General features: G+C 31.9%; 3 protein-coding genes across 3 annotated transcripts; 2 read left to right on the top strand and 1 right to left on the bottom strand.

Moving 5' to 3' along the window:
- Positions 1 to 954: 954 nt before the first annotated feature.
- LOC100790065 (cytochrome P450 705A12) lies at positions 955 to 5,216 on the top strand. The gene is made up of 3 exons (XM_003540491.5): positions 955 to 1,585; positions 3,409 to 3,733; positions 4,493 to 5,216. Exons 1-3 carry the CDS (start codon positions 1,020 to 1,022, stop codon positions 5,129 to 5,131), a joined length of 1,530 nt encoding a protein of 509 aa, XP_003540539.1. The 5' UTR covers positions 955 to 1,019; the 3' UTR covers positions 5,132 to 5,216.
- A 185-nt stretch (positions 5,217 to 5,401) lies between these two features.
- Positions 5,402 to 9,522, bottom strand: LOC100789536 (sm-like protein LSM7). The gene is made up of 6 exons (XM_003540490.4): positions 9,401 to 9,522; positions 9,226 to 9,263; positions 9,060 to 9,141; positions 8,222 to 8,287; positions 6,468 to 6,520; positions 5,402 to 5,723 (listed from the first exon to the last, which is right to left on the bottom strand). The coding sequence occupies exons 2-6, from the start codon at positions 9,226 to 9,228 to the stop codon at positions 5,634 to 5,636; spliced, it is 294 nt and encodes a 97-aa protein (XP_003540538.1). The 5' UTR covers positions 9,229 to 9,263; positions 9,401 to 9,522; the 3' UTR covers positions 5,402 to 5,633.
- Positions 9,523 to 11,607: 2,085 nt separating this feature from the next.
- LOC100798155 (thaumatin-like protein) lies at positions 11,608 to 12,753 on the top strand. Its single transcript, XM_041007669.1, has one exon. It carries the CDS (start codon positions 11,755 to 11,757, stop codon positions 12,460 to 12,462), a length of 708 nt encoding a protein of 235 aa, XP_040863603.1. The 5' UTR covers positions 11,608 to 11,754; the 3' UTR covers positions 12,463 to 12,753.
- Positions 12,754 to 12,973: the final 220 nt, after the last annotated feature.

The following is a 12,973-nucleotide window of genomic DNA, read 5'->3' as shown; positions in this document are numbered from 1 at the left end:
TTTTTCCTACTATTTGTTGAGAAGGTGCTAGGTAAGAGAAGTTTTTAACCTTAGTTTTTGCACTCTAATGTTATTCACGTTAATTATTTGGCTGCTAATACTATAGTTTTTAGAGTTCAATCGGCATCTACGTACGGTAGGTGGGTGTATGTCAAATAAACAGAACTTTTCACTTTTAAAGTAAACCAACTTTGAGCATGTAATACTTCATATCATATATAAGAAACAAAACACAATATTTTCATGGTTCTAATTATAAGAAAAATAAAAATATTTTATTACTAAATTTAAATTAATATGAGATTTATTAATGATAAACATTCATTTTTCATAAAAGTAAGTATATTTGTTGAGCTTATAACAAAATAAGATATACTTATTGGTTAAAAAATTATTTTTTAAAAAATAATCCTATCTTAAATAATTTAATGTCATGATACTCTTAAAATAAAGTTAAAATTTATGATAAATAAGCAATCTAGCATTTTTATTAGTCTTGATGAATTAAATAATTATTTTTAGGGTCAATGATTAAACTGGGATCCAATTAATTTTAACAAAATATTTTTTTTAATATTTTAATATAATATCCTATTAATATTGAACAAATAATAATATAATATGTACATAAATAGATAATAATAAAAAGTAAATTTCACATAAAATATCATAAATTATAATATTTTTTTGTTTAAACCAAAATAACATCATTTTTTTAAAAATAATTTTAAATAAAACCGGCTAACCTTTCAAAAGATAATGGGTAAAAAAAAATTAGCACAGAAACAACACCTAATACTTTTAGTCGTATTTACCTATTAAAGTACATTTATCTGTTCACTTTTGTTGACTGTGAGAAAGACTTGAGAACAGAGTTGAAACAATTGAGGTTGTAAAAAATTTGAAAGGAAATTTAACAAAATCCTAACCACAAAAAAAGTTAGATTTTGAATAAAAGTAAAAGGCCATAATTCCATAAATAGAGAGCAGCAAATGATGTTCCATGATGAGCAGATAGCATGATTGAGATGATAGTGTTCCTCTTCCTTGTCTTGCTTATATCCCTTATCTTGAGCAGCAGTTCCAATAATAGCCTCCAGCTTCCCCCAAGCCCACCAAGCATTCCTCTGCTAGGTCACCTCCACCACCTCACCCCTTCCCTATACAAATCCCTCTACACCCTCTCATCCAAGCACGGTCCCCTCCTCCTCCTCCGCCTCGGCCCCTCCCGCCGCCTCCTCCTCCTTGTCTCCTCCGCCGCCGTCGCTACCGATGTCTTCAAGACCCACGACCTCGCCTTCTCGTCGCGCCCCGCCTTCGCCTTCGCCGAGAGGCTCCCCTTCGGCACCTCCGGCTTCGTCACCGCCCCCTATGGGCCCTACTGGCGCTTCATGAAGAAACTCTGCGTCACGGAGCTTCTCTCCACGCGCCAACTTGAGCGCTCCAGGAGCATAAGGAGGGAAGAGATACTACGTTCCATCAAAAGGGTTATTGACAATGCTCGTGAGACTGTTGCACTTGATTTGGGCTCCGAGTTCACCAAATTCACCAACAATGTCACTTGCAGGACGGCCATGAGCACCAGGTGATCATCGATCATCAGTTTCATGCTAGTCACCTAGGTGTATTAATTAATTAAAGTTTAACTTTCAAAATTAAGATGCAATTTCTCTTCTCCCAGATATCAACATCTTTGAAATTTGTCTCGCAAAATTTTTAATACATTTTTACAAAATTTAAATATATTATTAATTAAAATGCAATTTCTCATCTTCGCCATATCAAAATGTTTAAAATTTGTCTCACAAAAGTTTTACTACATTTTTTTTATTTTTACAAAATTTAAATTTTTTTTTCGAACCAAAATTTGGATAAATCTTAACTTATGTTTTTATATCAATTATATATATAGATATAACTGATATAAAAAAAAATACATTTAAGTTCAAATATATAAACTGATCTTCTAAGACGCGATTGTAGAGTACATTCAAAGACAATTTGATCCTTAGAGCCAACGTCTTAACTTTCAACCACATTCCATAAAAAAAATCATCTTAGAATCGTTGTAGAAGGTTAACCTGAGACATTTTTTTGAAAAATTATCTTAGAATTATAATATACATTTTTTAAGATGATTTTTCAAAAAATCATCTTAGAATGTATTTTTTTTTTATAAAATTAAATAAATTATAATAAAATAATAATAATAAAAGAAAAGACATAAGACACAGCTAACAATAAAATTTATGAAAATGCAACCAATCATTTGTTAAAGACAGTTTTATTAGAACCGTCCTTATTCATGTGTCTAGAAAGCTTTTAATTTAGTAGTGTCTAAAAATAACTTATTTCAATTTTTTGAGTAAAAAAAAAACACTGAAAAGTTTAAAGACAAATTTTAAACCTTTCCTCCAATTTAATTTCAATTTTTTTTCTTTAATTTTCTTTTCACACTATCAAACATGGATTAATATGACCTAATTTTCCTTTTATCTGATTTGTTTCTATCAAATTAAATACATTAAGTTATACTTAGTTCTTTTTCCTATTAAAAAAAGTTCAGTGTCTCAATTTTCTCTAAGTCATACTTATACTATATTTTGTCATGATTTGCAACAAGTTAAAATTATCTTAGAATTTTTAATACATTTTTACTACAAATTTAAATTTTTTTTTCGAACCAAAATTTGGATAAATCTTAACTTATGTTTTTATATCAATTATATATATAGATATAACTGATATAAAAAAAATACATTTAAGTTCAAATATATAAACTGATCTTCTAAGACGCGATTGTAGAGTACATTCAAAGACAATTTGATCCTTAGAGCCAACGTCTTAACTTTCAACCACATTCCATAAAAAAAATCATCTTAGAATCGTTGTAGAAGGTTAGCCTTCTTAGATATTTTTTTTGAAAAAATTATCTTAAAATTATAATATACATTTTCTATTTAAAAATTAAATAAATTCTAATAAAATAATAATAATAAAAGAAAAGACAGAAGACACAACTAACAATAAAATTTATGAAAATGCCACCGATCATTTGTTAAAGACAGTTTTATTAGAACCGTCCTTATTCATGTGTCTAGAAAGCTTTTAATTTAGCAGTGTCTAAAAATAGCTCATTTCAATTTTTTGAGTAAAAAAAAACACTGAAAAGTTTAAAGACAAATTTTAAACCTTTCCTCCAATTTAATTTCAATTTTTTTTCTTTAATTTTCTTTTCACACTATCAAACATGGATTAATGTGACCTAATTTTCCTTTTATCTGATTTGTTTCTATCAAATTAAATACATTAAGTTATACTTAGTTCTTTTTCCTATTAAAAAAAGTTCAGTGTCTCAATTTTCTCTAAGTCATACTTATACTATATTTTGTCATGATTTGCAACAAGTTGTGCGGAAAAATGCGAGGATGCTGAGAGGATCAGGAAGCTAGTAAAGGAGTCCTTTGAGCTAGCTGCGAAATTGTGCTTTGGTGATGTGTTGGGCCCTTTCAAGGAGTTGAGTTTTTGGGTGTATGGGAAAAAGGCCATAGACATGAGCACAAGGTACGATGAGTTGTTGGAAGAGGTGCTCAAGGAGCATGAACACAAAAGATTATCGCGTGCAAATGGTGATCAAAGTGAAAGGGATTTGATGGATATTCTGTTAGATGTTTATCATGATGCTCATGCAGAGTTCAAGATCACAATGGCTCATATTAAAGCCTTCTTTATGGTAAGTTTCATTTATCATATTTTTCTTTATAGCAAATTACATTAACACTTCTTTCAGTTTTTTTGAATTACACATGATATCTCTTATTGTTTAATGTTTACAATAATTTTTCTTGTAATGGACGTTACTGTAATATATAAGGACAGTGTAATATTGTCAAATATTGAAGGATTAATTTTGGAATAGAAAAAAAAAAGTAAAGCTGTGTGTAACTCAAAAAAAAAATCAGGAGTGTGAATGTAGTTTTCTCTTTCCTTTATTTCCACTTGTTTTCTCATTCTCAGAGTTAATTAGTTTCTCTCTTATATGTGTTCATTTTAAAGAGAAAAAAAGTATTTATATTCGTCCAAAAATCCAAAAAAATAAATTTAAATAATTTAGTTTAACTATTGAATTATTTTACAAAGTATTATTGAATGTTTTAGCATTGAATTAGATTTAACGCTTTTTTAATTTCAATTTACTGTTTAACTAATTTATAGTAGTTATCCACAAAACTCTTACTAAAATTTGTCACGGTTAAAACTTGACAAGAACATTACTACTGATTTAGTTTGACATCAAGGTTTTAAACTGAGCCCATGGTTACAATTTCGTCCCATTTTTTTATATTGTGAGAAATTACAGATAAATGTTGTTGAAGTTGCAGTTGAAATTACAATCCCTGACTGTTTTTTAAAACCTTGTTTGTCATTATTAATTGTTGATTAAAATTGTGATGGCCTCAGAAACTAAAATGAATCCTACTCTTTTGGCAAGGATCTCTTCATTGCAGGCACACACACCTCAGCAGAAGCAACACAGTGGGCAATGGCCGAGCTCCTCAACCACCCTGAAGCATTTCAAAAGGTGAGAAAGGAGATAGAGTTAGTCACTGGCAATGTTAGGCTTGTTGATGAATCCGATATCACAAACTTGCCATATTTGCAAGCAGTTGTGAAGGAAACACTAAGACTCTACCCGCCGGCACCAATCACGACAAGAGAGTGTCGCCAACACTGCAAAATAAACAGCTTCGATGTGCCACCAAAGACAGCAGTGGCAATCAATTTGTATGCCATAATGAGAGACCCTGATTCTTGGGACAATCCTAATGAGTTTTGCCCTGAAAGGTTCTTGCAAGAACAAGATCATGAGGATTTGAGTGATGATGGTAAGAGAATGAAGTTCAATTTTGTTCCATTTGGAGGTGGGAGGAGAGGTTGTCCAGGGACAGCACTGGCATTCAGCTTGATGAACACTGCAGTTGCTGCTATGGTGCAGTGCTTTGATTGGAAAATTGGTAAAGATGGAAAAGGAGAAAAGGTTGATATGGAATCTGGGTCTGGTATGTCTTTGAGCATGGTTCACCCCCTTATTTGCGTTCCCGTAGTACATTTTATCCCATATGATATATAATATAATTCAATATAATGAAGACTCACCAAGGAAGAACTTATATTATGATATGATGGGTAATATATAATATAACCCTTATCTTCAATTTTATCCTTTTTTATCCTAATTTTCATTGTTTTACGGAAAGACACTTCCTGAATCCAAGTTCCTGAATCCAAGTCTTGTTATTTTTTCATTCAGTAATAATGAAGGGCTCCCATGTTCGAATGAATGCGTGTAAAAATTAAAAGTGCCACGTTAAATTGTAAACAACAATAAATCATTGTAATCTGAGCGTCTGAAAACTCATAACAGGAAGTTCAATTTAATCAGTAAAACAAAATGCAACGTGTTTTTATCAAACACTGAAAACATGTTAAAATCTATCCATTAAGTGCACTAAAAAAGTCCGATGACACCTAGGACAGTAATATTAAACTGACAACAATGATGATTGGCAAATAAAGAGAAGCTTGATTAGCATACCTATAAAATTTACGTGTTATATATAAACATGTAACACCTAGGCGCCATCAGGCTGAATAAAGGGGTTTGCAATTTCATCGGTTCCATCAGTTGGGGACACAAGCATGACAGCAGTTCCCCTAAAAACCTGCATTGCAGCAAAAGCAGTAAATTTTCAAGAGTAATATACACAAAAACTATAGCTCAATAAGATTCAAATCATGAAATGAAAAGAAAATGGCTACTCAATTATTCAACTATGAGTGTTTGCTTTGGTCATCTTGTGTAATTCCAAACTTTTTTAATACATGATTTTAATAGGCATTTGCATGTATGAATTATAACATTTAAAATTTAGCTCCCACAAAAACAAGGAAAAGAAAACTTTTCACTCTCAGGAAACACACGTCCAACCATATAAAAAATCAGCCAATCATCACTCTTTTAAAAAGAAACCTACGGCTAAACAGGCTATAAATTTATTTTTCTCACAATTCCTCAACACAGAGGGGAAATGTATAGTTGCTGGTTTATGGAACCCAATTTCCAGCTTTTTCTATTTCTCCCCCTACCCCTCTTGATATTCTTAGATCTGAACAAATAAGTTGACAAGAATCTACAGGTGCTGCCTATGGTTTTTCCCTCAACATTTATTCATGCGAATTTAACTTTTGACAAGATAGCTTGTTGAGCTAGACAAACAAAGCATCTGCAAGACAAATTGCATTCCCCTTTACGTACGTTCTATCAACAAGTAAAACAACCCAGCAGCTTTCTGATAAATAAACCAGACAATTATTTATGCAATTTTTTCAGCATGTGATACTCGGGTGGTAATTTATGTTTTACACAAAATCACAAAATTACATGGGAAAGAAAGAAAGAAACCTACAATTAAGCCAAGACTTCTGTTCTGATCAGTAGTTTTTAAAGGATCATCAGGATCTGCAGCACAAAAAGAAGATACAATGGATTTTAATTCTGAACTGAAATGTTATTATACTAATAAAAGATTTTTCTTTTTGGTAACTAAACAATAAAATATTTAACTATTGAACTCTAATTTTTTTAAATTAAATAGTTTATTTGCAAAAGGGCACTGTTAACTCCATTCTTAAGTATGAAGGCAGTCTCTAGTATGAGAAAGAAAGGGTCCAGTTTGATAATTTTTGTAAAATAAGCAATATTAAGAATTATGTTAAAGCATGCCACTTTTAATTCATTATTCATTCAGGTATTAATTCTCAAAAGTAGGGGAAAAGTCCCTTTAAAGTATTTTGATAATTTTGTAAAATAAGCAAAAAAAAACTTTCACATTTTAACAGCATAAAACTGAAAAAGAAAAGGTTCTTTAGAAAAAAAATATTTTTATGATATAGCTTTTTAAGAAGCTACTCTTTTTAACTTTGGAAAATACCAATAAAATTATCTAATTATCTTAAATTTTGTACATCTATTTGTTTTTTGTCGTTAAAACTCAGTTATGTAACCTTCTTTTGGTGAGGAAAAGGGACCAAAAGCCCAACAAAACTACATCCTAACAACTCCATCCATAAGAGTTTTCATTACGTCTGCATTGAAAGCAACAGAAATCGAAGGAGGTAGACTATGAAATACAACTAGATCATCATTAACTCTGAGCCCACATTTGGCATGACCATGAGCAAAAGAGTTACTTTCTCTAACCACATGACACCATTGAACATCCCTGTCCATATTGAGTATAGTCTTTATTCCAAGAAGTAAAGAGGCACACATGTTGGCATCACTACACCCTTTATCAAGCATCCTGACTGTGGTGAGGAATTCTGGTTCCAGCATAAGCTTCCATTTTTCCCAATGGCTGAGCCAACCTTAAGCCATAATTCCATACATGCAGCAACTAGACTATTGTCGGTAACTGACCCCATCACAGCTAAAATTCGGCCATTCTAGAGAAGGTGGGAAACACCAAAATCACCTAATTAGCGTAAGCTTACCATAACTCATTTGTGTAACTTACTTAAAAAATTTAAATTTTTTTTTAATTGGGCAACTACTTATTCATTTTAAGCTTGAAGAAAGAAATTAATCTGTACAGTAGTTCACCAAACAACTGTAGCAAGAAGGGAATCATGATGTTTCTTCTATAATTTATTTTCAGTTTTTTCTCCATATTCTGCCTAGAGCAGAGAAAAACCAGAGAGTTATGGGGACTTCATGGCAAAAAGATAAGCAAAATCAAGTAATGGAAAATGATTGTAGTTAAGACTTAAGAAATAAGTTGGGCATTGGGAGGACTGGATGGATGGTAGTGCCTAACAGATCTCTGCCTTATTCTTTACTCTTTAGTCTCTCACATTTGTTTGTGATTTTTTGATGATGCGGTTAACTTTTTGTTCAACTAAACTTATCTAATTATCCAAAAAAATTAAATTAAAAAGTTCTCTTTCTTTAAAGCACATACAAACAGGCAAAAATTTAGAAGAATTTTCATATGGATTGCCCCCCAACTTATTTCAGAATGTTGTAGGAAAGATGAAGTCATGGACATAATAGTAAGTGACTGAAAATTCACCAATGCTGAAACACATGATTTGAGCGCTAAATGCCAATACATGGTGTTGGTATTAAACTATTAATGGCTTAATGCTATTTAGTAATTACCTCTTAGAAATTCAACAGCTTCATCCAGGACAAGATTAAGTAACTGGTCATATCCTTTCAGAGTTCCTGTCAGTGAAATGCAACAAGTTAAAATATGTTAGACCACCCACATTACTAACTTCTCTTGTTTTAACCTAAAACAAATTATTGGACAGAAAAGAAGGAAATTAAAACAATGGGAACACAAGATGTCCTCTGAAACTATTTAAAAATAAATACATAGAAGTACACAAGAAATGGTCAACAATGCCTCAAGGCAGCCAAGTCACTATGGCTATTAGAAAGATCTATTCCCTATAAATAGTCATAGAGAACAGAAAAGAGAAGCCATAAAAATAATCCCACACTATATCAAATTTTAAGAGGAAAAAGGGATGCCCTTATAGATGCTAACATTTGTGCTCCAGTCAGTTGTAAGGAGTTGTATAAAGTGAATACTGCCACTGCAAATTGGTCCAAAGAAAAAAAACCAATCCTGAAGACCCCCCCCCGAAAAAAAAAATTGTTCAACAGGAAAGTAACAACCTTGCAATGCAAAAAATGCAGCTAATTGTCTCTGAGCTTAAACTGCATATTCAGTAACTCAATTATGAGCAAGACCTATATTCAAAGCACACAGCATGCAAATAATCGAACAAAAGACCACACATATATCATCAAACTTGAGATCATAACAGAATTCCTCAACTAACTTGTGCAAGAAGCCAAGAACTTGTTGAGGCTCTGACTCCAAAATTCCAATACAATTCCTTTTTTCTTCTTTAAAATTTGGTAACAAACTCCTAACTAGAGGAACTAACACTCATAAAAGCCAGCAAAATGAAACGGGGTGTCTGACCTTGTCTGCCACCTGTGAGCTTAACTTGAACCCCTTTGTCAACAAACTTTGCCAAGTCCAGAACCGTTTCTTTTCTACCTGACTGATCATGTGACCAAACGCAAAAAAAGTGAATTTTTTTAGTGTGATGTGGCTGTGCAGAAGCAGAATATAGAAGGAAACTCACCATGTCTCACTGAGCTAGTTGCCACTGTAGAACTTGACCTGCACCACAAAGAACCAAACTACAATTAAATTGGTGGATGAATCTACTTAATTTAAGAATAAGAATATGAGATTGATTGCATGTAATGTAAATGCAAAAAGAGAAGAAATGAGAATAAGGAGGAAGAGAGAGTGACCTGAGAATGGTGGACGACGGAAAGAGAGATGAAACAAGCACAGTGGACTAATCTCACTCAAACCACCACACCACGTCTACTGGAATGTCACACGATGTCAGATACTCAAGTATGTCGGATCCGTGGCATTTTGGTCTTAAATTTAATCATTATAATTAAATTTAAGGACTAAAATGTCTATAAGTGATTAAGTTGGAAATTAAAACAACAATCATTTATTAAATTTATAGATTAAATTAAAAAGTTAACTTTTAAGTATGTAACAATCATTAGTTGTCATCTCATCATTAAGACTTAGGTGTTTAGATTAGAGATATAACAAATGAGAGTTAAGTGTCATATCAATATGTTTCACTTTTTATACATTTAGATTAAATTTAAATTTTTCATTACTTAAGAAATAATTTGTTAATGTCTTACATTTTCATCAATATCGGTATTTATCCTAATTTAATACATTTAACTCATAAAAAATTTAACTACTAGTCTAGTATGACATGTTTTATTCCAAGCTAAAAATTAAACAATGTTTTATATTATAATCATAGTAATAATTGATCGGTGACTTTAAATTAAAAATTAAATAAATTAGGTTGGGCTAAAAAAAATCCAAACTCTAAAGGTTTAAAAAATATTTAAAAAATAAAATATACTAAGTAATTAGATGGATCAAATCTAATTGGTTTTCAAAAGTAAAATTTGAGATTCAATCTAAACTCATCAGCTTTGCAATTTTTCAATCAGATCTAAATTAATGATTCGAACCAATTCAAAATTTTAAATTCGAATCGGTTCAAATTTATTAAGTTATCAGATTGATCTAGATCCGTGACCACCCATACTCAAAAGGATTCTTCCCATCCTACTGTACAATTTTTTAAAAAAATCAAAATGAAAAATAAAGAGTAAAAAAGTAAAATGAAAAAAAAACTTAATAAATTTTTGTTCTCTAAAAAATAGAAATTTTTTAATTTGAGTCCTTAATTTTATTTTTTTTAGTGCTTTAAGGATTTAAATTTTATTTTATTTTAGTTCTACGGTCAATTAACAACATTAACTAATGATTTGTTTCGAAATCTCAATCTCACAGGACAGTCACGTAATTTTTGTTGGTAAACTGTGTTTCAAACTTCTTAATAAATTACTGTGATTATTAACTATTTTTAAACAAACGAAGATTTAAAAAACCACAATTTAACAGTAAAACTTATATGTCATTATCTTGTCAAACTTCTTGCTGATGTAACAAATGAATAAGTTGTCAATATTGTTATACCATAATTTACATTACATTGTTACTTGATTGAAAAGACTATAAAAAATTTTAGAGAACTATATTCAAAATAAAAAAAATAAAAAAATTAAAGTACTAAAATCAAAAACCTCTATTTTATATAGAACAAAAAGTTATTTAAGAAATAATAATAATCTTGCACACTATCCGGCCAACACGTGGTAAGGCTGGACAATTTTTATATAATTATAGATAATAGATAAAGAAACTCTTTTTTTTAAAAAAAATTGGCTATTTTTAAAAGTAAAATTTTGATTCTAAGGAAAGAAAAAAATAAAATATTTAAACCAATTCACTATTAAGTGGGTTAATAAACAATTTTTACTTATATAATTGATATTTGGGTTACATACGATTTTATTCCTTCAAACATTGACCTGTAATGTCGTTCTCTAAAAATATTGTATTGCATTTTATGATAAAATAAAGGTGCTTTGGGAAACCAAGGAGTATAATCCATACGCAAGAACTTTGTGCCTGAAATGGCAGCTAAGATCAATACTTCATTAGCATTCTATTCCAATACGTAACGCATACCTAGAACAGAAAACAACATTGAAACTAGAACCCCATATTATGGATCATCTGCTTCTTCCCAATCAGAAAACTTTAGCCAACACGAAATCAATTTTTTTATTATTCAAGTCAAAAGGACATAGTCACCTTTTCTTTGATTTTAGTTAAGAAAAATCCGGACAGTTTAGCACCTGAAAAATAAAATATCGGCAATCTGTTGATTCTTTCAATATAAACTTTTCGGTTGTCATAATGTCAAGCAAGCAAACTAAACTTCACCTTTTCCCTATTGTATAAAGATTGCGTTTGTTGAACCTCCTATGTATCACCTAGCTCATGCAAATCGTAAATTGTGATATAATCAGAATTATATTCAACAAATCACAAACCACAAACATCTCTTAGTTATGGCATTGAAACAGCTTTCCCTCCTTGTCATGCTTTTCTCTTTAGGTAATTGCAATTACATGTTCTCTTTCTCCAACACACCACATTTGGTATTCATTTGGTTTTCAAAACTGTTTTGCATTTACAATATAATTTTATGACAATGTACCTACCTCATGGTATTCTTCTTTTAATTTCAGGAGTGGATGCAACAGTTCTTACTTTACAAAATAAATGTAGGGACATAGTGTGGCCTGGAATCCTAACAGGAGCAGGAAGACCTGAACTCATTGATGATGGGGCTGAGCTAACACCTGGTAAGGCAATAAACATCACTGCACCAAAAGGGTGGTCCGGCCGCATCTGGGGGCGGCGTGGATGCACCTTCCATAGCTATGGCAGTGGCACATGCATCACAGGAGACTGTGGAGGCAAGCTGAAGTGTGATGGAGTTGGTGGTGCACCACCAGCTTCACTGGCAGAGTTTACACTAGACAGCCAGGAGGGGGGTTTTTATGATGTTAGCCTTGTTAATGGTTACAATTTGCCAGTGTCAATCTTCCCTACCGGAGGATCCGGGCAGTGTAAGGCGGTAACATGCCAGTCAGATTTGAACAGAAACTGCCCCAACGGATTGGAGGTCAGAAACCAAAGTCACATTGTTGGTTGTAAGAGTGCATGTATGGCTTTCAACAAACCGGAATATTGTTGCACAGGTGACTTCAGTAACCCGAGGAAGTGTCAGCCAACAAGCTATTCCAAGGTGTTCAAGGCTTCGTGTCCTCAGGCTTATAGCTATGCCTATGATGATGCAACCAGCACTTTCACTTGCCAAGGAGCAAACTACTTAATTAGGTTTTGTTAGAGAGGATAGGCAGGATAGACATCATATGTGTGTTTCTTTTCCTGGTTCCTCTAGTTTAGATTTTCTACAGAAATGTCATGTACTCATGTCAAATATACACGAGTTTATTATCAGAAATATCCTAATCATCGAGTATTTAACAAATGTTTGAGATCCATCAAACCCAAATATATAAACATTAATTCCAGGGTAATGCAAAACCCCATCAACCTATTGCAGAGAGGAACATAAATATTTCTCAGATTTAATATTAATGAAGAAGGTCTCCCATAAACTCATTAGAAGTTTCATCAACCTTCATTTGCATCTCGTTTATCGGAGGAAAGAAATTACTAAAGCGTAGCAATGAGGTTGGTTCAATTATAACAGAGAAATCCTAAATGAAAATTAATGGCCACATCAACCAGAATGTGCTGAGATCAATGAAGAATGAAAACAATACAAAAATTTAGTGTCTGGCAAAAGGGGTAACAACTTTAGCACGGAAATACTTCAGGATTAGTATAACAAT

Source organism: Glycine max, chromosome 12, assembly GCF_000004515.6.
Source record: "Glycine max cultivar Williams 82 chromosome 12, Glycine_max_v4.0, whole genome shotgun sequence".
NCBI classification, from domain to species: Eukaryota; Viridiplantae; Streptophyta; class Magnoliopsida; order Fabales; family Fabaceae; genus Glycine; species Glycine max.
The sequence above is the reverse complement of the archived record's forward strand: the minus strand, read 5'-3'. Positions and strand labels throughout refer to the sequence as shown.